The sequence below is a fragment of the Lupinus angustifolius genome, chromosome LG02 (genome assembly GCF_001865875.1).
Source record: "Lupinus angustifolius cultivar Tanjil chromosome LG02, LupAngTanjil_v1.0, whole genome shotgun sequence".
NCBI lineage: Eukaryota > Viridiplantae > Streptophyta > Magnoliopsida > Fabales > Fabaceae > Lupinus > Lupinus angustifolius.
This window is the reverse complement of record NC_032010.1, coordinates 917,794-944,926: the sequence shown is the minus strand read 5'-3', so window position 1 is coordinate 944,926 and position 27,133 is coordinate 917,794. Positions and strand designations below refer to the sequence as shown.

Here is a 27,133-nt window from a genome sequence, read left to right as displayed (position 1 = left end):
GAACTTCTTAATCCTAATCTGAAAGGAGGTTTAATCTTGCTAGGTATATGAAATTCTTCAATTCATCGAAGCGATCCACTAAAATAAAAACTCAATTCCATAGACTTGCACCTAAAAACCTAGCAACGATCAAATCCAACACAAATATCATTTCTCAAATCAAAATACAGATCAAAATTGAAAAGGATGAGTAAAAAAGAAAAAATGTTAACGATTAACCTTTTGGAGATAGAAACAACGAGAATCATGAATGAGAACCAAAGCGAGAAGTGAAGAGAAAGCGATATATCTCAAAAACGCAATGGAGTTTGGGATCTAGATTTGTTTTGAGATATAAGGAAAACATAAAGAGGAAGAAGCCAGTTGCGATCAGAGAGAAAATTTGGGATCGGGATTGGGATTAGGTGAGGGGTGATTTTTTTCTTTGTATGCTTATTTTCAGAAAATGAGTAAAAAAATGGGAGGGATATGGAAAAGAAAATGAAGGGATAGAGGGGAGATGTGCAGGTTTTTGTGGCACAGGCCCAACTAACAGTAGCTAATGGATTGGTCTTAGTATCAATTTTGACATGGGCCATCTAGTGTGGCAAAAAAGTAGTGGCTAACAAGATATTTTCGTGTAGTGTCTCCTTTTCATATATATTTTTACAGTTTTTTCCAATGATATTAAAACTAGATAGTACTAGCCGGTTCAATCAAAAACTCAACAAACTGAATGCTAACCAATATGATATGGTTGTTGGGTCGGACGAGCAATAGATTTGGTCAAAACCATACTGTACCGGCTGGTTTTGGTCAAAATTGGTGACTCAACGGGTTTTTTTGGGAGTTGCAGTTAAAAATAAATCTTTATATTGCGGGTTATTGGCTAGATCCATCTTCTTTCTTCAATGTTCAAGAATTTGAAAAACATAAACCTTTTGGATGTGGTTGAAAAGCATGCTCATGGAGATCATGATTTGATAGATAAGCTAATAAGTGAGATAAGAATATATAAAGATATTGAGTTAAATTTTGGAAGACCAGTTGTTATACATGAACACAGTAAATAATGTTAGGTATAATTAGTCTCTCATAGTTGATAATCTCATCTTTGTTCACTATATATAGTACTTGAGGCTACAATAAATATACTTCCATTTTATTCAAAATATGAATTCAAATAACTTTCATCATATCCATATATATTTTATATATGACCAAATGAATAAAGGTAGGAATCACTTGAGACATCAAAATTAGGCTCAATTAATTTAAAAATAATTGAGGATTTATATCGGAGGAGTCACCACCATTCCTAACTTTTGAAGAGATTGAGACCTTACGAAATAACATTGCAAATATTTCTATCCAACCATCACTTAATGATATTGGCGTGTTTTTTATTGTATTGTGAGTTGTGATTCTAATAAATAATTTATTTGATTGTTAACTTGAATGAAAAAGGATATTCTTATATATCAATTAAATTTAGAAGAAGAGGTTGATTATGTACAACTTAATCTCATGTAGAATGTGAACCTAGACGAAGATAATATTGGTAAAGTTTCAAGCTCAAATGATGAATAAACGAAACTTTAATATGAGATAACTTTAACTCATTAGTGTTAAAGTTTCAAATTTATAATATGTTTTATAGATTGAGTTGTGAACTTGTATTATGTATTTACGTTTTAAGTTTTTTAAGTGAGATAAATACTTAAGGACTGATATTTTGTTTGTAATTTAGACTTTGGATTTGTTAAAGTTATTTGTCTATAAGATTTTTTTATAAACTATGAACATTGATTATAAATTTGAGTATCTATCAATTTGATTTTTTTTGTTACAAGTATACATATAAATATATATATGTCTAGTTTAATTATCATGCAATTTAATTGTTGAATCACTGTTAAATTATTATATTATTATACCAGTACCCTGACTAATTTGATTTGATGATGAGTCGTGTTTTAATAACATTGTCTTTTCCCTTTGGTTTTAAATATTTGATATTTTACAAATCCAACATTCATTTTTATTGTGCGTTTATATTTTGTAACATATTTTTTGACTAAAAATTATTTATAATATCATATATTTTTTATATACATTTATTCATGGAAACATATATTTTGGTTTATTTTGACTAAGTCAAAACATACTCCTTCCAAAAATATACTTTTTACATACATAATGATTTTTTAATCTATGTATATAACCTTAAACATTAAAACATATTGAATGAATAATATAAAAGATTAAGATATTATTATTTGTAATTAAAAAAATATAATTTGTCAAGAATTTATTAAATTAGGATTAGTTCACATAAACATATAAAAACCATTTTTTAAGTTATATAAACTCATTAAACTTTTTGTACTATAAGTTATATTACCGGACAACACAAAGCATATTAATAGATGATTGATTTGCATAAACATTGCATGGTAAATAAATTAATTGGGAATTTTGAATACTCTATCATATAAAAATTTGGAACTTTGAGATTGAATGTGGTACCTCCTTTTATAATGAAGGTAATTTTGAATATCTCTCCACATTAAACTTGTCTTTAAAAAATAATTTAAATTTAAATTTCTCACACTTTTTATTTGACCTTCTTTGTACATTAAACTATGTCAATAATATAGTTGTTGGTTTTTAATTGAAAAAACAGGATATAAGAGATACACATAATGAAAAATTATAGGTATAGGGAAATGCTGCATAAAATATGATTGTAAACTATAACAATTTCAATCTACATGTAAAATTTCATAAAATTTTATTAAATGAATTTTTATTCAACATAGATAATCAAACTGAAACATGATAGGTACAATCACGTACCCGAAATTGATTAGTTTCTTACTCCTGAAAAGTTAGTACAGAAACATGGGATAGCAGGATATTTTATTGAACTATATATGCACATATATGTTCTTGTGCAAAGAATCTATGCAGTCACTAATGCTTATCTGCTATGAATCCACCATAAGAGATTAGTGAATGAATTCCCATCATCAACACCTTTCAATGCTCTAATCTTCTCCAATGAACTACTTTTATCATAAATCCCTTGCAATGCATAGGTAAACCCTTTCCACCCTTCTATATTTGGTTTATTCAAAGAAGGTAAAGTCCATTCAACAAGCTCCTTCACATATGCAGCATCAGAGAACAATGCTTCAGTAATAGGAGACAAAGGCAAAACTTGAATACTTAACCTACACTCTTTAGCTTCAGCTGAAGCCCACCATAGACTACTATCTCTCTTGTTAGACCATACAATACCCACAATTTTGTTCCCTTTAGCAAATTCTTCTGCATACAATTTGTCTCCAGATTTCACATGCCACCATGTTTGTGCAGCATGAATTTCCAATGCTGTCACAGTTGATGCAATGCGAACTAGATCCATGTCATGATATGCTACACCCATCAATGCTGCTGCATAGTAAGCATTAACAGCTTCACTTGTACTTTCTTGATTCCTTCCATCTGCAAATTCAGTTAACCCTGAAGCCCAAGAGTGTAACTTGTACACGTCAAAGTTCCTTAAAAGTGGATAATGTGAGTTTGATTTTAGGTCTGTGTTCAGAAAATCTGACACAAGTGCATAAGCTTGAGGTTTGTACTTCTGTCCCCATGCTGTATCAATCTTTGCAAGCACTGCAATTCCATAAATGAAGTACCCCAAATGATAATGATGGTCATTGTAAACCCCAAAACCAAAATCAGCACCTTTATCTGTAGACCCTTGTTTAGTTACAAGTCCACCCCACTTTTTTTCATATAGAAAACTATTCCCTTTGAAACTACCATCCAACCAAGGTTGAATCGTATCCTTCAGAAACTTAGTGATTTTGGGAATCACTTCACTGTTAGATACCTCTTCTGCTATCAATGCAAGCCTTGCAGCCCTAGCAACAAGCTTTCCATAGAAGTAAGATGAAGATGTTGTTACATTTGATGAGTTTAACTCATTCACATCATTAACAAGCGCTTTAACAATCTCTTCATATGCTTCTTTCTTCACACCTTTTACGGAATTCCATGTTAAAGGAACATGTTTTGTTTCTAACTCCCATGAATCACCAACAACACCAACAAGTTCACCATCTACACTTGGATACTTGAAGTCACTTAGAACAGTAACTTTATTAGATTTTGATGATAGAAGCTTAACATGAAGAGGATGAGCTAGCAAGAGTAAATCACCATTCCCTTCCTTTTCCAAATTATATACCACATTAAACGATTTGTTGAACACTGCATAACCCGAGACCGGGTAACTGGAGCTGTATTTGTCAAGAGTACTCTCCTGTTGAGGATTACGCAACGACGCGAATCGAATGATACCAGAAAATGAGTTTGAGCTGATTTCAGTTTCCCCCTTGGTTAAACTGATAGCGGAGGATGAATATATTATCCATGTCTGACCGGATTTCAGTTTAAGAATGTATTTGGTGTTGTCCTTAGATGGATTTAAGGATTCTATAGGAGAAGTTGTTTTGATAGAAAGAGTGGTTGGTTTAGTAACAGAAGCAGTTATATAAGGGCTTCCTCTAACTAGAAAGAATCTTAAATTTGAAGATGGAATGTCCAAAGTGACACCAAGGTCACTGTAGGATGAGATAACATGGTTTTTTGCGGCAGATTCTTGGGGTGTAGCAGAAGATATAGTGAGATCAGGCGCAAAAGTTTGGTAAAACACTGATGCAGTGAAAAGGAGCAAAGGGTATGCAATAGAAAGTGAGTTTTTTGTGGATTTGACAAGATAAGGGTGAATATATTCAGGTTGTTCCCCACTATTAAGAACAAAGTTTTGGAAGAAAGAGTTAGTAGGAAGTGGAGATGAAAGGTTTGAAGAGAAAAAGGTTGATGGGTCAGGGAGTATTGTGGGTTGAGTTGCAGGGAAAAGGAAAGGAGTAGGAGCAGCCATTGTTTATAGTGAGGTGTTGTTTATTGCAATGTGTAATGGGAGTGTTCTATATATAAGAGAAATTTTTTAACTGGTTTAGGTCTCATAAATCTAAATCATATCTTCATGCATGATATTTCAAAGAAAGTTTTAAATCCATATTTGATTTGAATTGAAATTATTTAATTTTGTTAATTTTTAATACATATTATTGTTTTATTGAAGGTCTAGGGACCATGAATAAGGATTAAGGAATATCTCCTGGCTGAATACAGAAATATGATATAAATGGAAATTTCATAATTTTTTATTTTAAAATTTATTTAAAATGGGAATAGTTAAAAATAATTTTATATTACATATTACCATGTTCATATACAATATTAGAGATGATATTGGTTTATCATCTTTAATAAGTAAGGATTTGTTCTCCCATAGTATATATATTTCAAGCAAATAAAAAATATGTTATGTGAAATTAAAAAAATAAAGATTTATTATTATTTTTATGTTTTACTTTTATTGTTATTGGTTTGGGACATGATTTGTAGTATGTTTTTTAGCATTGTCAATGATATTCCTTTACTTTTTTGACAAAAAACTAATCTCTTTCGGGGTGTTTAGTTGCTCTCTCAAGAATCGAACACTTAACATTTTAGTAATCCTGGAGAACTAGTAGAATCTTATACCACTAGATTAATGTCTCTTAATATTTTGAATATAGTAAGGAAAATGTTACAAAAATAACATGTTAGACACTCTTACCTTGAAAGAATAATAACCATTTCCAATATTATTAGTGAGAAATTGTGTTTGGTTGACAATATTGTAATAATAAAATGATTTAATATGTATACACTCATAATGTAAGTGTTTTTTACATTGTCAGTAAATCATTAATTATTGATTTATTAATCATTTATTACTTTAAAACAAAAGTAATATAAATCAATAATAGATGATGTGCTAACAGTATAAAAAACGTTACCTCACACAAATTTCAAACTCATGATAAAATCCTAAAAAGGAATAAAACCCTTTTTCAATATTGACTAAGAGATATACTATAGAGGGAATGCAATCTTGTACGATCAATCAATTACACCAGCATAATTTAACTTTATGACATTCCATTTTGGACTTGTAATAGAATCAATATTGTGAAACCTGAATCGAATATCAAACTCGAAACTGTTTTATATTATTTTTAATCGATTTAAGCAGTTAAACCATCTAGTCGAATCAGATGATTTTATATATAATTTATCATTTTTATCTATAAATATATATTATATATAAGTACAAAATTTTATATAATCAATAAATGAATATAGTTATATTGAAATAATATTTTTTCCGTCTTTTTGGACGAGAGTAAAACAAAACATTAGATTAGTGTTCATTTTTTAAATTTTTTGAGTGAACTATCTAATTTACTTCCAGGGTTATTGTGATTCAAACGGGTTTCATATGGTTGGACCAAAATTTCTCCATTCCAACGTGGTCAAATCCCTCACTCGATTAAGACTATAAATCAGAATCATTTTCAAGTCTAGTTACTGGTCAAACCGATCAGACTTCCGGTCCGATTCGTTTATCACAACACTAAATATAAGTATAAACTATACTAAAGGAAAGGGTGGGAAATAACATTGTTCATAAATATTTTCTCTCCTTTTTTATATTGAGGAAACTTTTACAAATTTATTCATTATAAATAAACAAATTAAAAATAAAAGAAAATATTAAATATTGCATCAAAATGTAAATTACAATAAAGTATATTGGCATCCCCTGGGTTTTAGTGTACTTACATAAATCACTCATATTTTTTATACATATACAAATTGCCCCTCTTTATGTTTATACATTACACTATCTACCTCTCAATGAGAAATAAGTGTGATTTTTTAAACAAAAAAGTGTTGAGCATAATTAAGTTAAAAATAAAATATGATATATTGTGGATAGAAATCCAAATAGTTTACGAATCGATTATATTGTGACAAACAAAAAAAATTGTGGAGAGAAATCCAAATAGTATACAAAATTTAAAGGAGATATTGTTTAAATCACACTTACATTTTACTGTACCAAACAAAAAATAATGGAAATATATAATTCGTATAATACTTGGATTAATCTCTACAATATAGCAAAATTTGTTTAACTTTATTACACTCGTCACTCTTTATTTCTCCTGTAGTAGTAATCAATATCTTTATTATTTTTAGTTTGTTACAAACTGCACCAAAATTTGAAGATGATGTTTAAATAACTCTTATACTATATTATAAAGAATCAAAAATAATAATAAAATATTGGTTCTTGTACTATTTGGATTTGTTTACACAAAATATTATATTTTATTTAACTTGATTATATTTATCACTCTTTTTGTTTCAATATTACATTTATCTCACCTATGGGGCTCGTCAATGTAATGTATATATCTATACTATTAATAAAGGGAAAACACAAAATAACCACCCATCATGGTGTAATTTGCGTTTTCCTATTTTGCCCTTAATATCTTTTTATTTCTACCAAAAAACCATATAATATTATTTTCTTATTTTATCTTTATTATCTTCTTATTTTAAAAGTGTATTTAAAAAAATTGAATATTAGACAAATTGAATAAATTTTACCGTAAATTTAGGGCAAAAAATTATATTTGAATTTATAAAATACAAACTATACATTACAAACGATATGAAAGCGGGTTGACAGGCACGGTAGTGCATGTCCACACGTTAGTATAAATAAAGGGTGATTTATATTTGTTTAATTTTACTAAAACTCAATGAGTGTTTGTATAATTTACTCTAAAAATTATTATCATAATATTTTAAAATGATTTCTTATAATAAGAAGCATTAAGAAACAACAACTTTAAAATATAATATTTTAAAAATTAATTTCAAATATAAATAAGAAAATTTATTTAAGTATTTTTACTTTATATAATCATCATAAAATATTCATAATTAATTTAATTAATGAAGAATCTTACGAGCAAAATGTTCTTAAAATTCATTGTCATCACACTGAATTTAAAGAACGAGTCTAAAAGTAAAATATCATAAGGAAATTATTATCTAAAATTCAAATTTTACATTGGAAATTATTGTGGTTAATAGAGTGTGTTTGCTTTCATTTCTTATTTCCATTTTCAATGAGGGTGAAAATAAGTTTATATTGTTGTTTTCATAGTTCACAAAGCATGATATCCATTTCCACAAATTCTGAAAATTTTAAAATATTATTTCTAACATTTTCAATAATGAAGCAGTGGTGTTTTTGAAAATTTTGACACTCTTTTTACTTCATTCGTTACATATCTTTTCATGTTATTCCAAATGTCTTGATATTATGGAAACTCAATACTCATTTATATTTTATTTTCCAACTATAATCTTATTTATTTCTCCTTTTTTTACGTATATTTCTTCATTTATTTTTAATTCAATTTGCCATGTGAACTAAATTTAGTTATTTTAGTCAAATGATAGCAAATATTTATATAATTTAATAATTTCTTAAATTATGTGCATAACCTTAAACGTCAAAAGATATGGAATTAATGAATATTTTTTAATTACTCTTTCCATTAATCAACAAAATGTCAAAACCAATTAATATTGTGTGACTCATTTAGACTACCACATATGTTCATAATATAATTTATTTTTTATTTCTAAACATAACAATTTTTCTTCATCCCTCTTAATGTTATTGTTAGAATAATTCTATAATTAGTGTGATAATATATACTTTATGATGAAAATTATTGCTCCATGAAGTTAGTGCAACCTATATTAAATAAGGTAACATTTGTTACTAATTTATTTTATTTTTAACTTTTTGGAGAGCGTTTGTCAATCCAAGATACTCGTTATGACCTTCCACGTGTCTTTGTGACAACTGATGATCAAATCTAGCAATTAAATGTATTCAATGTTTGCTAACATAAAATATATTGAAAAGAAAATACAAGTATCAATATGAAGACATCCTATAAAAACAATGGCTTGATTATTTTAGTAATTTAAATTTAGAATTGAATTTTTCGAAAGAATAATTGTTTGTATTTATGAGGTTTTGAGTGAATAATTTTAAAAATAAAAATAAAAATAGCAAATATTTGAGGAAATAAAAATATGGAAATGAAAACTATTTTAAAAAAATAAAAATAGGAAATATTTCTTGTAAGTAAACAGACTTAAGATTTTTTTTAAATATTGTCACTAGAGAATGAAAGATGGTTTGGGGATTAGAGGTTTGAAGGATTGAGAGAACCTCGATGGAACCTCGATGAAGCTTAGAAAGGGGAAAGAAGTGCATAATTCTTGTCAAATCTTGGTTTTATTAGTTATGGCTTATGACTCAAGAAGGTAACAGTTAATGTTTCTATACTCACTATTATATATGTTATTTTATTTATTATTGATAAGAAATAGTTATCACATTAAATATTATGATAATTTGTTTTTAAGGAGATAAATATTTCATACTAATGACAAAAATAACAAAATTCAATTAGTGAAATAAAAAAAGAGGATCTGGATAACTTGTATATAAATTTATAAAATTATTTTCTCTTTTATAATGTAGTTCTCTTATATATAGATTTATAAAATCATTTTCTCTTTTATCCTTATTGGATTATTTCCATATATTCTAAGATACTGTAATAGTATTTCTCGATATCTAAATATCTTCTAGATTTTTTATAAGATAATTTAATATATTTCCATATATTCTAGTAATACCTACTTTTCTATTTCTTATTATTTTGTTGACAAAGAATGCTATTTTTTATAGCTACTAAAATGATTTTTTATTGATCTTCGGAATGAATATAAGATAATCCAATAGCACTAAAGAAAAGGGAAAAAATGAATAATGATTAAAAAGAACTAATAAGATTTGGTCTATAAATACATTACCCTCAAATGTGTGGACTTTTCTATAGTAAATAAACAAAACAAAACAAAATATTTATTTGATTGTTCATCCAATGGTTAGCCGTGTAGGAGGATTTGTTAGTCAATTTTATAGAAAGATATTAATTTTCATTTTAAATAACTAATTATGTATCACCTATAATATAATATAATCACAAAACACAAATGCATTTATGTTATATAATATAATTATTTTTTAAACTTCTAACTGACTTTACCTATAATTTTGGCATACGAGAAATTGCAAAGAAATAGACTGAAGAAGAGAAGTGGGAAAGAGATAAAGAAGAAGAATAGAACACTTACCTCCATCAGATATGTTAAAAATAATTGCACCACTTATATTTGCAATATCTATATATGGATAGTATAAATATTTCTGTAAAGTTAGTGTATTATTTACCTTCTATTTAGATTACTTTCTTATAAAAGTTAATAATAATTGAAAATAAATAATGAATGGCAATAATATAAAAAACTCATTTATTAGTATATATGAAATGAATACTCATAAAAAAATAACTTATGGCTAGAGATGTGGTTCGCACTTGTTTATAAATATATATATTTTAATATAAAAATCTATATTTTAATCTTCCATATATGATAAAATATTAAATATTATAATTTTTTATATTATAACAATATTATATTATAAAATATTTCATTAGTTTCAGATATAATATTATTATTGTTATTTCACGATGAATTTTTAGAGATTGAAACAAATTTATCATACATAAGTTATTATTCGATAATAATTACTTGAGTAAATTAGACTGACACCTCATAAGTTTTAATGAAAATACATAAATTACTTGTCCATTATATAAAAAGCATCTAATATTTATATATACATTACACTGACTATTCGTATAGAAAAATAAATATGATCTTTTAAACAAAAAAATAATAAGCATAATTAAGTTAAACAAAATATGATATATTGTGGCGACAAATTTAAATAATATATAAGTCAATACATTTTATCATCTTCTTAATTTAAAAGATCACACTTGTTTTTCTACACAAATAATCAGTGTAATATATGTATATACATGAGGTGGATTTTTGTAGGTGTAAAAAATGAAGGAATAATTATATAATTTCACTAAAACTCATGAGGTATCAATATAATTTTGCCTAATTATTTTTACATGCCGATTATATATAACAATCATATAATTAAATTCACTAATATGTGTTAAAAAGAATTAAAACAATGAGTTATTTTTGTTAACTCAACATTTCATTACTTTAGGAACCATGCTTCTTATATAGCATGATTATCGCATATTAGTTCATGACTTATTTCTATCCATTAAGCCTATTTCTTGAAATATCTAGTCATTTTGGTTGGATCCATTAATAGTATTCATCTTTCAAACGAAAATAATCCCATACGTTTTGAAGTATTTTGGAATTTCTCTTTAGAAGGAGGTTCTTTCATCAAAAGATTTGCTACATTCTAATTAATGCGTATAAGACTCAATATAACAACTCCAATTCAGAGAAACTCTTTAATAGTTTCTGCTTAAAAAAATTAAATTACTTGGTACTACATTAATGCAGTGGTGAATCTAGAACCCATAATCAAGGTGTGAAACATGTTAAAAATTAAAATAATTAATATCATCAGTTATAAAAAGATGAAAATAGTAAAATCAAAACTATAAAATTTAAACAGATTTGATCAAATAAATTACATATTTAATAATTAATTTTCATGTAAATTCATATTTTGAAATCGTTGAATGATTAATGCATTGCCAATGTTATTAAATATTTCTCACTAAATATAAGTCACTAAACATTTATTCAGCCATGCATCTCCCAATAATCGATTATGCAACCTATTTTTCACAAGTTTTATAGTTGAAAAACTCTTTGTACAATTGTATTGTTAACTTCAAAAGAAATAAACAAATGGATAAATAATGTATCTTCCACTTTCAACCGACTTATCTTTAAAAATTATTAATTCCTTTCAAATAAGCAAATTCAACATTGTTATGCACATCAATATTGTAAGTCTTAAATTGATTATCAAATATCAACAAGTCACTTAACAAAAATCACATGGATAAAATTTTGCGAATTTAATCAATTTTGCTATATCAAAACTAGAGAAGAAATTGACTAGACTCGGACAATACATAGAAAGAAGCAACCAATTATTTGTCTCCTAGAAACATTCATGAATAAAATTATAAAATAATTCAATATAATAATTATTATTTGTTTTTAACAAAAACATGAGATGTCACTTACAAAAAAAAATATTAAAGTTGTAAAGTTACACTAATATACATTTTTTAAAATTCAGAAATGCACATCCTGAAGTACAAACACCAATGTCTTTGCCGTAATGGATTAACACATGTGATATCAGTTTTATTCATTAAGGAATCTATGCAAGCAAACTTTTTAGCCAACTTGTTTTTTGACTAGCATTTGCAAGTGCTATTATCACAAACTACTTAGTGGATTGAGTCAAAATAGTATGTTTTTTGCTTCCAAGAAAAACTCCTCCAACTATGCTTAATATATAGTCATTGATTGCTTATCAATCATCTTCGAAAGTGTTCAAATCTGCATTGCTAAATCCTTCATGGACAACTGGAAATCTTTTATTATGTAGCCCAAGGTTCAGAATTCTCTTGAGGTATCTGATAACCCTCTCAATAGAGTGTCAATGCTTCATACTTGGTCTACTCGTAAGCCTACGCAATAATCTCACAATATAGACAAGTTAAGGTCTAGTGCAATCAATAACATATCTAAGACTGCAAATAATGTTTGCATACTCACTTTGTTGTACATCTTCACTATGTTCGAAAATAATTTTATACTTGTACAATATAGTATGCTACCAGGTTTACAATAAAAAATATTTATATTTCATTAATATTTTCTCAATGTAATGAAAGTGATCAAAGGAATTTCATCTTTTGACCTGGTAATCGTAGTACCAACGATTATTGTCATTTCTCCAAAGTCTTTCATAACAAAGTTGTTACACAATCATATTTCACATTATTGATAACTTGAATGTTGAAATCAAATATGAGTAGATCGTCTATATAAAGATATATTATAGTACAAATGTCAGTTTTAGATTTGTAATAAATATATTTGTCACTTTCATTCACCTTAAACTGATTCGAGAGAATTAAATTGACAACTTTTTTGTGCCACTACTTATGTATTTGCTTAAGACAATACGTAGACTTATCTAATTTAGAGACCTTATTTCCTTGTCCTAAATCAAACTCTTTAGGTAGTTCCATGTATATTTCTTCTTTAAATTAACCATTTAAAAAGGCAGATTTAAATTCAGTTGGTGTACTACTAAATCATATAAAGTCGTAAGAGAAATCACTACCTTGACAAATGTTATTCTTGTGACCGATGAATAGGTGGCAAAAAAATCTGCATTCTCTTTTTGTTTGAAGTCTTTTGATACAAAGAGTCTTGTATTTATCAACTGAATAATCAAGTTTTAGCTTCCTTTTCAAAATACATTTATAACTAGGTTTGCAACAATGAGGTAAATATACTAAATACTAAGTATTGTTAGATTCTTGAGAATCCATCTCATCATTTATGACTTCTTACCATAATTCAGCATCCAATAATGTCAATGCTTATGGGAGGTTTTTTAGATTCTCCTCTAATGTATAGGCCACATAATAAGGCTCATACTCTTTAGTGGTTTTCGCTCTCTTACTTTTTTTATGTTCTATTTTATGTTTTCATTGTGATCATCATTCCTCATCACATGAATATGACTCATAGAGGAGCCCCCACTATTTCTCAATTTGAAAGGGATTTGATTTCATTAAAGTGACGATCATTAGACACTGTGATCACTTTTGCATTCAAATCATATAACTTATAAATTTTACTATTAACAATATACCCAATGAATACATATTCATAAACTCCACTTATCAGGTTAACTCTATTAGGATATAAGATTCAGATATAAGTCATACAACTTCAAGATCACAAAGCACACTAATTAAGTTATCCATTACTTAATATATAATATAAGGACATTTTACTCTCTGATTTGAGGATAATATTTAGCATATAGCATATTGCTATTACTATTTCACCTCATCAAGAAGATAAACTACCAAAGCTTAACATGATAATAACAACTAATTCAATAACAAATCATTTTTTATTCCAGCTTTAATATAAATTGCAAGTGAATATGATCTTTTTATTTCATGTATGATTTAATCATAAAATTCATTGAATAAACTAGAATTATATTAAATGTCTCAATCATTATGTTTAAGATTCCCTTGGTGGTCCAATTATTGGTCCTACAAGTTCACTATAGTTGTTCATGGCAATTCAGTGGGTCACCATCAACCCTTCTAATATCACCACATCTTTCTCACAATTTCTTGTCAAAAAAGTTACAAAATTTCTCTTCTACCATACAATTTCACCAAATTCTTCACTCTAAAATATACCACATGACATATAATAAGTTCATCGCTCGTTCTCAATTTCAAAATTTTAAAATTTAACTATTATTATAATTTCTTTTAATATGGCAATTAACATCACATCAAATTCCATTGCGAATTCTACAAGAATCAATTTCAAGAACATGTTTAAAATTGAGTGGAAAGCTTTTTCTCATAGTGTGTTTTTAATTTACAAAGTGATTACCCACTTTAGCTATTATAGATTTTGTATATACCAGTTTAATCTCTAAAAAAAATAAAAATCTAAACTAATACTCAAATGTCAAGAATGTAGATTACCAATCCCTTAGATTTTTATACATTGCTTTCACACTCGATCTCTTCAATATAAAATCCAATTGATTTTTAGTAATACATGTCTCTTGTTTCAACGCATGCCCAATTATCTCATTTTATAACTTAATAGTATGTGTATCTCCATTATTTAACTAAAATGTTTAACCTCCCCTCATCCGACATTTTCTTAGATCTTCTAATTATAGTAAACAACTTTGTGAGCTAACAAATGTCTTGCTCTCCTAAAACCTTCCGAATCTCAATATATGTATTATCGAGTTCAACTTCTTCGTAAATATCAATCCCTTTCAATGTTTAGCCTATCAAAAAGTCAACAACTTTCACTCCCAAATTATGAGATAAAAGGTAAAAATTTAATCTTCCTCTCCAACCTTAGCAAGCCTATAGACACCTATGGACATTGTATTTCTAACTTCACTCATTGCTTTCTTAGTTGCCTTGTTTTTTTTTGAACAATAATTTTACACAAAGACCATATCTTATAACGAATGTTGTGAAACCCGAGACAAACGTCAAACTGAAAAAAGTCTCATATCAAGTTTAATCGGTTAAAACGATTAATCTGTTCGATCGTATCGAAGGATTTCATATATAATTAATAATTTTTATCAATAAATATATAATTATATATTAACATAAAATTTTATATAATTAATTATGTATAATTATATTGAAATAATATCTCTCAATATTTTTTTGGACTAGAGTAAAACAAAATATTATAGTAGTGTTTCATTTTTTAATATTAAGTAAACCATACGATTTACTTCCCGAGTTATTACAGTTTAACCAGGTTTAACACAATCAGACCGAAATTTTCCTGATTCAAAGCGGTCCAACTCCCATTCGGTTAAGACTGCAAACCAGAGCTGTTTTCAAGTCCGATCGATGATCAAACCAATCAGACTACCTAGTAGGATCTGGTTCTCACTAACTACACTGCTTATAACATTCTATTTTCATGTTAAATTTGACTTGCACCTTCATCCACCACCACCATAATCCTTTACTCTAGTCCAAAGCCTCATGACCCACCAAGTATCTCCATTGCAATCATTCTATATTCCCTTTACATCTCACAGCCAAAACAACCAAAAAATAAAAGGCCTTGTAAGTCCAACACATAACTTCACCATGAGTCACCGGCAAAAATGCAAGATTCACAACAATTATAATTACAACAAGCAAGCCCATAGAGAGATACATAAACAAAACCATTGGGCTGTATCAAGAACAAGCTTTCAATATCTACTTCAAGTTAGGAAGAACAAACACTTAAAAGGGCATGCAACACAAATGGAAGTGCACATCAATAGCATACTACAACAAAAATGTGAAGAGGATTAATACTAGCAACTATTAAAACTAAGTTAATATAACATGCTCTCAATAGATATTTAATATAATACACTATTTGAAACAGTGGGAGTTGATTTTAGTGTTATTAGCAGGACATTAACATATGTTTAGATTAAACAAAAAAAATGAACTTTTTTCATTCTAGTTGTACTTTTAGCATTGATCTTTACTACAAAAGGGTGTGTAACACACAAATTCATAGCAACTGCCACAAGTCAGAAGCAGAGAAGCTTTTGTATGCTATATTCAGCAAAATATCACAGAAAATGCTACAAACTTAAATAAAAAGAATCACAATGATCCACCAATCAATTGGCATGCACATACCTGAAAGATTGTTAAAGCGAGAACATCTCTAACGATGACGTAGATTTCAATATCTCAGAACTAGCTATTTTTGACATTCTCCTGAACAAGTATACAGATTATAATCAAAGCTTGAAAACAATCTAATTTACAACTGAACAAGAAGATCTGAGTTTTCCAAAGATTCCCTCAGAATTTTCTCAGCCCTCCTTTTCTTGTCATCCTTCTCATCTTCCATTGTAAACCATGGCAAAGTCTTTTGATGCTCCTCTCTTTGATGACTTAAACGTGAGGAACTTCCTAAGAACTTATTCTGCATACCGATCTTAAAACGTACAGTAGGCTTCTTATTCAAAAGAACCTTTGTCCGATCTTCTTCGGAATCATAGCATGTGCTTTTCATTGCTTCAATTGCTGGAGCAAATGTCTCCAGTACCGAAAAGGATTTATCTTCAACAAAATTTTCAACAACAGGATTATCTTTAGCTACAACATTGAAGAGCTTAGATGGAGGGGCAATAGAAGCAACTTCCTTATCCCCAATTCTCAAAGGTGCAGCAAGGAATGGGTTACCTTCCACTGCTACTTTATTTGCCTCGGCATCTGCAGGGTCAATCAAGGTGGACTTTTCATACATATTTGAGACCATCTGCTGCTGTAAATTCAACAGCGGCCTCTCCACCTTACCGTTCTCTCTTTCGTTGTCAAACTTAGTAGCATGGGGCTCTGTCCCTTTTCCATTCCCTGTAGGTGACTCTGAATGTGTTTGTGGAACAGGGAATGCAGGCAACCAAGCAGGAATATGCTCCTCGGGGGGCTCTTCTCCTCTTTGCAAATAACTTGGAGTCAGGACCCGCTCTTTCACGATTGGAAACCGAGGAATAGGGTGTGCAAATGGGATTGGCTCAGCTTCATTAACAAACTGAACAATTTCCCGGACAATGCCAGAACTTTCAATGCAATGATCACTATCGGAAGCACCTATAAACCCCTGTACTGATCCCATATCTTCCAACCCTCGAATAACATCAAAAATATTGCATTCCGCTCTACCTGCAAGATTCGCATAGTGATATGCAGATTTCCCAATATTCAAAATATACCTAAAACCAACATCGGATAACATTTCAATAGCTGACTGCTGAAATGCCTGAAAACCCCCAGTCTCGCATACTTGCGCTACCGCAATTTTCGCAATTGCTCGGGAAAAGTCCTCACCATCTACTTTCCTCCTCCATGTGTTTGGCTGTTCAAGCTGTCTTCCAATCTTCCCACCACCATTGCTCATATTCAACACTTCATATCACTTGAAAACACAACATACATTTATTCCCCAAATTATAGTATTATTCTTCATTCACAAAACTCACCAAGAATCAAACTCACCAACACCACTTCTGTACAAGTAATAAAAAAATGAACTTTAGATTACAACAAAATTGAGTTCAATGCAAAGATGACAATTTTCACGAACACAACAAAAATTAATTAGAAAAAAAATCTAAATCGTCCAAATTTGAATGGAAAAGAAAGAGAAGAATTTCGGGTGGAAAGGATCAAAAGTGAAAATTGGAAATGGAAAATCTTTACTTGATGTTGGCAGGTATTGATTGGATCTGATGGCGAGAGAATATCGCTTAGGTATTTGAGTGAGTGAATGAGAGAACAAATTGGGAAATTTAGGGTTTGAGGTAGGTTTAGCTTAAACCCTTCAAAGATACAACGATACCATTTCGGTATTTGAACTCTTCGTTAATTAAAACCTTCTCATATATAAATATAAGAAAATAAATTAATTTCTGGTATAAAAAGATATTCTAACTATTAAAATGATGATGTATCATATTTAATTATTTTATATATAAATATTTATAAAATTAAACAAAATAATACACAAGTTATATTTTCAGTAGAATGAAAGAGATATATTCTTCTAATATGTATACTGCGCCCACTTTTTACTTTAGTATTTTTTCAGTTTTTTTATATTTTTGTCATGTCACGAAGAAATATTAAATATTTCTTTTATGTCCTCTTTTGCATTATAATATGGTATATTAATTATTCAAAATTTTATTGTAAGGGAAAATAATATGGTAATTGCCTGAGACATTTTAGTTAAAATTATATTATAATGAGTAGATCTAAATCATTAAATGTTTATAAAATTAATAGTTATGGTAAAGAATAAGTTTAAACTGTTAGAATAAGTGGATCTCACTCAATCTCAATTTACCTATATTGTTTTAAGCTTGTTTGATGTTTTAACTTTTTATGTTATTAAATTTACCTATATTGTTTTAAGCTTGTGAGATTAACTCTCTAAAAGGTATTTTTTTCTATCCATAAAACTCGAACTCAATATCTTATTTAAGGGGAATCAAACATGTACCACTTGAATCAACATAGTTATTAAATTTTTTATGTTTTAGGAACACAATATAATTTAAGAAGATCTTGCTTGAACCAGTCCGAGTTGGTTTGTATTTGGGCTTTGTTGCAAAACATATGCAAGGCTTGATGAAAATTGATGGGTGAGTGGCAGAAAAAAGTAGCAAGAAAAAAAAATTATGAATACATTGGTTGAAGATTTGAACACTATTGATCTACATTGAGAATTCATTGCAAGGAATAAAGATTAGACATACCTTGTATCAAGGTACAAACAACATAGATGACAATCCAGAATGAAATCTGAATGATTGACAAACAATTGATGTGATTATATTGTGTTGTTTTTAGTTCAACTTGGTGTTTTGTTAATCCTCTTCTGCGATGGTATCTGAGGTTTTATTCAATTTGTTGATTTTCACATTGGGTTCTCCACTTATTCCTAATTTTTGGGTTGAGTATTATCTTTCAATTTTTGGGGGGTCTTATAATTTTTTTTTGTAATACTAAATGTATCTCTTACCCTTTTGGGTCCCTCTCAAGATTCATGGCTTCTTCTCTCAGCAAGTATTTTTGACTTTTTGATCATCCTAATGATCCAGCAGAACCTTACACCACTAGACTAACACCTTATTGATAATTATAATTATTTAATATTCTTACTCGAGAGTATTGCTCTCTTGAATTACAATTAGGACATTAAATTTAAGATAAAACATTACAATGTTATTCCCATAATCAATTTAAGAGGTTGTTTAATGGGAAGGTTGTTCTCAAGTTTACATAAGGTGAGGCCATACCTACCATTAAAACACAAAATAAGAGAAAAACAAAACCACAAGAAGCTAGTTTCATTCATTTTCTAACATGTTAGAACATTATCACACCCACACAAAAAATCCTTGTACTATTTTTGCTATATCTCATTAGTGTAACAAACACAATGGCTAGTTAGAATAAGATGAGACCCTAATGTGAAGTCCATTTGGTGCCTCAACTCTAGGAAATTTCATTACTTTATCTCCTCCAACTTCTTCCCACCTACAACAAAACATTAAATATCATTTATCATAAAGTGACAAAAATGTTACATTCCAATTTCAAAATAGACAAACTAAGAATTAATTATAGGATGTTTTAAGAACTAAACAAGTCACTTCACTCACCTGTATCTAGTTACAAAGTAGTGTAAGAAAGTAGAAATTTCTGCTATTCCCAACTCTTTTCCTGGACACTTCCTACTGCCTCCTCCAAATATCAAGAAATGCCTCTGTGACTCTAGACTGTTACCCTGCATTTTTTTTTCAGTTGGTAAAAACTATAGGACCATATTTGAGAGATAAACTCGTATGGAGACACATGTAACACGTCACATTTGTCTCTATATAGTTTCGTCTCCATACAAGTCTTTCTCCCACATTTCCTATCTCACAATATGTGGCATTTTATGTGTCGAGTTGTAATTGATCAGAAAAATAATTAATAATTAAACTTTTAACTTACGCACATTTTTTCAACCAACCACAACAACTGAATGAATCAAAAAAATAGGATAAGATGTATTGAGATTACCAGCCATCTCCATGGGTTGAATGTTAGTGGATCTTGATATAGAAATGGGTCATAATTTATCTCTCTGGTATAAACATATATTCTCCACCCTTTAGGAATTAAATACCCTGAAAACATATATAAATAGACTAAATGTGAAAGCTGTAGTAACCCTTAAAGAATTATGCTTATTAAAAATTATGAATAATTCCTACACTATGTTTTGTAATATCCATGGGTGCCCTTTATTACCCATTTTTTTTTCTTTACATGTTTTCCCAACAATGAAAATAGCATTTTTAAGTGATATTATGGCTGTAAACTTAAGCCAAGAAGTTTAGGCAAAAGACACCCTTGTGAAAAGGATTTTGTTTATGGTTAAAATGTTCTAAAAGAATGTCTTTCATTTAAAGACTAAATATATAGTTTTTATGTCCATCATTTTCAATGTTATAATTCCATTATTGGTCACATCTTAAATAACAAAAACCTTGTGAAAAACTTGTGTTGAACTAGTGAAGTGTGGGTTCTGTATAATCAATAATAGTAGATGCTTTTGTTGGATTTCTATTCTTTTTACTACTTTTATGGGTGCTGTAAAAGTGGCTGAATGAATGAAGCTAAAAAGTCAAAAAAACAGCTTCTTGAACCTATAAACTAAATACTATATGCTAGACTCATGAATAGGCCTAAGAAAAAGTGAAACCCACCATTTAGTTCCATGTCATGAGTTGTTTTTCTCAAAACCCCATTCACTATTGTAGCTAATCTTGATGTCTCAAAAATCACCTGCAAAAATAATACAAATATTATAGACAACACATAAGTTTTAATAAAATATTCTACTTAACTTTATTTAATAATTAAAATCTAGACCAAGCAAATTTATTATTCAAAAAATAAACTTCATACCGCACGAGTAAACTTCATTGCCTTGAGATCATTACAATCAATTGGATCCTCTAACTTTTTCCCTTCTCTTATGCGAAAGTGTTCTTCCTGTTATTATAATAACAATTTTTAGAGTAATGATAATAGGTGTATTTGTGATATATAATCTTTTTTTTTGTAAATTAAGTTTATTTGGGTAATCAGATTATTTTATAAAAAAGCTTATAAACCAAGAAAAATAGACAAAAACAATGTATTAAAGTTTACTTGGTTGATTTATATCACTTAACAAAATAAAAATTAAAAGTGGTCAAGTTCTAAATATATTCAAACTAAATAAACTAAATTAATTTTGTTTGGTAAGTTTAGAAATACCAATACCACCATGCAATAATTTCTTCTAAAATAACTACTAAACCATTTTCAATCAATATATACAATAAAGAAAGAGCATAAAAAGCTACACTAAGATACTTCAAGAATGAGAAGCATATTTACACTTACTCTGATTTGATGAAGAACTTTGGGATGATGATAAAGGTACTTCACTGCCATCATTGATGTAGTTGAAACAGTTTCATAACCAGAATACATAATTGTAATAATTAGATCAATCATTTCTTCATCACTTAGTTTGTATTTATTTTCACTTCCACTCATCAAGTAACCAAGCATGTCTAAGTGAGTTTCTTGGGATGCTCTTCTTTTCTCTAGGATCTTACTTAGAATGTCGATAATATTCTTCCTTGCCTACAATAGATCATAGTAGGTTTATATCAATGTCTAAATGTAAATTGGAGTAGCAAAATAATAATATTTCATATAATATTTATAAGAAATAATGGAAACTTAGTAAAAGAGTTGGTCATGTGAGATAGATATACACTACTTTTTCCATGATTTGAATTCATGACATCGGAATGATGACACAAACAATATTAGACTTTCGAGAAAAAAAAAGGTAAAAATTCAGGATAATTTAATCCATATAAAAACTAACTAGAATTAAATATTTTCATTTTTCAAAAAACAAGTGAGTTTGGTGCTTTTTTGTGAATCTATTTATTCTAAAGAAAATGAAAAATGTCATGCATCTTCATTTCCTTAAGATATATCTAAATTTTAATGAAAATATTCTTGAATACTTCTAAGAAGCTTTAATTTTCATAGCACAATGTACTATTATGCATAAAAAGTGAAGTTCTGAAACAAAAACAGCATGTACATAACATTACTCATTTTTCTATACCTGTAATCCATGGTGATAACTTGTGCCAGGAAGGTTAATAGGCAAAGATAGTGTTCCTAAAACAAGCTTAAAGAACTCCTTCATAAATGGTTGATGAATTGAACTAGATTCCACACCAGCAATCTGCTTCAATGATGATAGAAATGCCATCTATTCCAAATATTTGAGAATATATAGTGATATATTAGGTACACTATTCTCATAATTTTACTATATGGTTAGGAATATTTTTACATATTGATGATGATGTTACAAACCTCTTTAGTTTTATCTTGAATGTTGATAACTTTGTTACCCCAATCACTTAGGTGGATTCTCATGAACTCATCAATTTTTGGTAAAAGTTGATCTTTGATGAAAGTGGGGCCAATAATAGAAAGAAGTGCACCTCTCATGTACTTGTGAGTGGAGCCATGAACAGCTGCAATATTACATTTTCCTAAGATATCTAACATGGATTGTGGGTATCCAGGACTAAACCCTTTTGCTTCATTCATCAATATGTATCTATTAAGCTCTGGATCCATTGATACAATGGTAGGACAACCTAGTATGTGGGATTTGAAAACATTACCATACCTGCCACATTAAACATAGAGAGAAAAATAAAGTTACAACCTTTTTACAACCATATGTGCATGAATGAAAAGTGATTAACTCAACAAGTCTCTGTTTCCATGATTTGAACTCGTGACCAACAACTATATCGTTATGTTAAGATTCACCCTCAACATATCTGTGATAATACTATTTAGCATGGACTTATCATTGATGATGTAAGTTTCATTTCTTAGTGATAGTGAGAGCTTAAGCCAAAGTTGATTAGAATCTTTCCCTGAGTCTTCTTGTCCATAAGGTTTCTTCACTTTCCTCCTCTCTAAACAGTCCATTCTCCCAAGATAACAGAAGAGAAAAGGGTTTATTGGTTTTATATATATTTTTTATCATGTTTATGGGCATCGGAAAAGGATCACATGTCCCCAACCGTGTCTCATTCCATGTCCCTACCTATCATGACATTATTGAAATGCCATGAAACACTTCCTCTTGAAAATGGGATCAAAAAGCTTACTGCTCTAAAAAAATCAGTGACATGCATGGAATACTAATAAAATAGCTTATTTCAATAAACACATGCACCTAACTATAAGGAAAAACCCATGTGAAAATCATTTTGGTTACCTTGCTCTCTGGGTTTTCATGAAGTTTGGACCTTGTTTAAGAAACTCAGTTGTTTCTCCAAAAATAGGCCACCCCATTGTTCCTTGAGGTAAACCTTTCCTCATGTACCTTACTTCATTCCATCTCAATAGAGCAGAACAAAAACAGAAGACTAAGATCACACAAAGAATTCCAAACAAGATAACCATATTTGTGTTCACTCTAACCAATAGTGAAGAAGGTAAAAGCTTGGTTCAGTTTGAGGCACACAAAAATGTGTGCATATACACATCATTATATAGGCCTTGAGCTACTCTTCGGATATAAAAAGAATAGCCATAGCCATATGCACAAAAACTGTCACTCCTTAGGGTAGTAGCATCTCTATAGGGGCAAAAATTATTAGATGAGTCAGAATCCTCTTCAATATTCTAACTCGAGAGAGAAGTATTCAGAATAACAAAAGAAAAAATCGACTGAAATGACATTTCTATTACTTTATTTATAAGGAGATGATATTTTTCTCCTTAAAACTACAAACAAAAATCATAACCCACATTCTAATAGTGTTGAATCAAATTTTTATTATAGATGATGCATTAATTAATGTTTTAAATAACGATTTCAGAAACATAAAAAATTTGAAGACAATTGCAAAATTTTGTAGTCTATGTGGCCACAATTATGATATAGTTTATGTGACTATCAAAATCTTCACATATCAATATTGGTATCCAAATTTAAAATCATGGTATTAACAATTTCAAATTAAATAATTTTATTACAAACCAATAGTGAAAATGTGATTAAAACCACAAGTCCTAATGGCACATGAAAAAGTAAATAAATATACCCCAAAAAAGTGAACTAAGAGAATGAAAAAAATAGTTGGGTTTTGGAAAGGATATTAGGGGAGTGAACAAGTGAAGTGAATAGACATTTTCAGTGTACAAAGATTTATATGTATAAAATTGAGACACCTATTCAGGTCCTTTAAGATTTGAAGCAGAAAATGTTTGTTGCTTTTATAGAGGGAAGAGAAGAGGTTGGGGTTTAAGGGTCTATTGGACCTTTGAAAGATGTTGATTGGTGATTGTTAATGAAGTAAAAATTGTATACTATTTACTGCTTCACTTCTCTTTGTACAATATGTTGGGTTTATATAGGAAACTATAAGGGAATGTGAAAAGAATATATATAATTTATACAAGTCCTTTTCATATAGATAAAGTTGGTCCTAAATAGTTAATGTGGTAAAAACTTGTGTTTAATTTATACATGTCCTTTTTATATAAGTCTTTTTCATGTAGATTGTGATTTTTCTTTTAATATATAAGTGTATTGCCCTAAAAAAGTTAAATCTTTAATCTAATAGAATATTTAGTATCCTGTCTAAACCTTCCAACATTAGACTAAATTGTTTGGTTGTGTTTTCTATATCTTGAAAACTATAATAAATTTATCTACTTTATTATTTTAAGCATTAAATGGTGTAAAAAGTATTACCTATAATTTATCCTTAAAGTTAGATGGAATAAAAGTGTAAATGATTTAAAGAAAAGGCACATGCATAGCACCTAGAGGCAGATCTATGTAGGAAATAGTGGGGCAAGTACCCCACGGTCTTAAATAAATTCTATACCACACAAAATAATATAACTTCAGCTCTTTCCCTAGTTCTTATGAATATACTAATATTCATAATTATCATCAAGAATGGAATATAAAATCGTGTCAAATTCTAATATTTGAATAATTATTTATGACTTATAAAGAAATATATTTTTTATAATAATGAAAAATACAATAATGCATTTGATATTTTCAAAATATGAAAATTCATTAAGAAAATAAAAAAAAAATTGTATTGGAATCCGTTTTAAAATTTCTATGTTGTAGTATAATATAATTATCTTGAGATTTTTATATATAATATACATTCTAGAGTGTAATATGTATGTCCCAATAGTGTAAAGATTCTTACACAATTATTACATTATTCACTATTTATTTAGATTACTTCTTTTCAGAAGTCAATAATAAATTAAAAATAAATGATAAACGATACAATAACAACGTAAAAAACTCTTACTCTCTCGATGTATGCTTATTTTTCTCTAGATTTTATACCTGGTGGTCCCAAAAGAAGAGATAGTCAGAGGCATCCCTAATCCTTCACATGTCTTTCAATAAGATATGGAAATGAAATTTACATAATTAACATAAACTCACAACAAGACATTAGTATGATTTGGTTAGCATGTGAATATGTGCTAAGAGAAGAGGGAAATACATTTTTGGTTCCTTTCTAATACTTACTGCAACTTTGAGACTGAAGTCATTCAACTATCCTTTTCACTTTTTAAATTGTTTTAACTCATTTGTATTTTTTTATTTATTGTAAACTTATAAATTAAGTTAAACTCTTTTCATCTATATGATAGGACTCATCACTCATGTGATACTTTTAAATAAAATATAAACTTACAAAAATCCCGTGCCTTTTATATTTATATGTAAAAGACCAAAGTTTAATATGGAAAGGTATAATAAGAATGGGTGATCATGGATCGTGTTGGATCGGATATGATTGTCCCTTACTCAACCCAAAATATTGATCAGCCTATTTATCTGAACTTAGGCTTAGTTTTAGACTCGAAGATAACCCGATGTTAAATATCGATTGAGTCAATCTATAAATTCGAATCTGACCATAAACTCAATTAAATATAATGCATATTTTTTTTGAATAAAGTTTTCTCACTATTATTTACTATTATAATATGTAATTTTACATATGAAATGTATATATGACAAGTGTGGGTAGTGTCATGTTTGTTCCTTATTCAATACTAAATATTGATTTGACCTAATTTTTGAACTCGAATTCGGTCTTAAATCTGACAAGATTCAACTATATTTGAATCCAGTCATAATTGGGTCAAACCATATTAAAATGATTTTCTAATATGTCAGTACTATGAATATAAAAATTTATATATGATAATATTTAATACAAATAAAACGCAGGAAGTACATAATGAATGTCTTGTCACCATATAAATGAAAGGAATCAGAACAAGCAATGATGGTCCAGCCTTCATTTATTTGCATAAGTTCTTTTTAGTAGTATTATCTCTTGGGGTATATTAACTTTTTAAACTATATCTCAAACTAATTATAATAATGGAAAAATATATATATATATTTAATGTTTTTAATTAATATTACATGATTCTATTAGTTTAAAACATATTATGAGAGAAGACATTATTATCTCTATTTTAATAGTAATTATTAGTAATGAACCATTACTAATTGTATTATGTATTTCATCTATTAAATCAACCTGTTCAAATTTAGATAATTTTTTTAAGAAGTATACCACAACAAAATATTAGAATAAAAAAATGTTGCACACATAAAATTATAATTTCTTTTTTTAGTACTATCAAATATATTATCTTACTTTTTAAATAAGAAACTAACACTTTTAAAATATGTGTAATGAATGTATATTTATAGTGTGATAATTTAA

General features: G+C 28.5%; 3 protein-coding genes across 5 annotated transcripts; all 3 read right to left on the bottom strand.

The window, feature by feature from the left end:
- LOC109330419 (probable endo-1,3(4)-beta-glucanase ARB_01444) lies at window positions 2,922-4,933 on the bottom strand. The gene has a single exon (XM_019564615.1). The coding sequence runs from the start codon at window positions 4,931-4,933 to the stop codon at window positions 2,963-2,965; it is 1,971 nt and encodes a 656-aa protein (XP_019420160.1). The 3' UTR covers window positions 2,922-2,962.
- LOC109330378 (transcription initiation factor TFIID subunit 8-like) lies at window positions 16,260-18,113 on the bottom strand. 3 transcript variants are annotated; one of them, XM_019564571.1, is made up of 2 exons: window positions 17,943-18,113; window positions 16,260-17,733 (listed from the first exon to the last, which is right to left on the bottom strand). In XM_019564571.1, exon 2 carries the CDS (start codon window positions 17,638-17,640, stop codon window positions 16,501-16,503), a length of 1,140 nt encoding a protein of 379 aa, XP_019420116.1. In that variant the 5' UTR covers window positions 17,641-17,733; window positions 17,943-18,113; the 3' UTR covers window positions 16,260-16,500. The 3 variants fall into 3 exon arrangements, with proteins under 3 accessions (XP_019420116.1, XP_019420125.1, XP_019420108.1); XM_019564580.1 differs by having other exon boundaries at window positions 16,260-17,658; XM_019564563.1 differs by having other exon boundaries at window positions 16,260-17,749; window positions 17,943-18,112.
- Window positions 19,569-23,994, bottom strand: LOC109330371 (cytochrome P450 85A-like). Its single transcript, XM_019564551.1, has 9 exons — window positions 23,617-23,994; window positions 22,692-23,013; window positions 22,435-22,584; window positions 21,690-21,935; window positions 21,207-21,293; window positions 21,005-21,083; window positions 20,316-20,422; window positions 19,910-20,034; window positions 19,569-19,784 (listed from the first exon to the last, which is right to left on the bottom strand). Exons 1-9 carry the CDS (start codon window positions 23,802-23,804, stop codon window positions 19,691-19,693), a joined length of 1,398 nt encoding a protein of 465 aa, XP_019420096.1. The 5' UTR covers window positions 23,805-23,994; the 3' UTR covers window positions 19,569-19,690.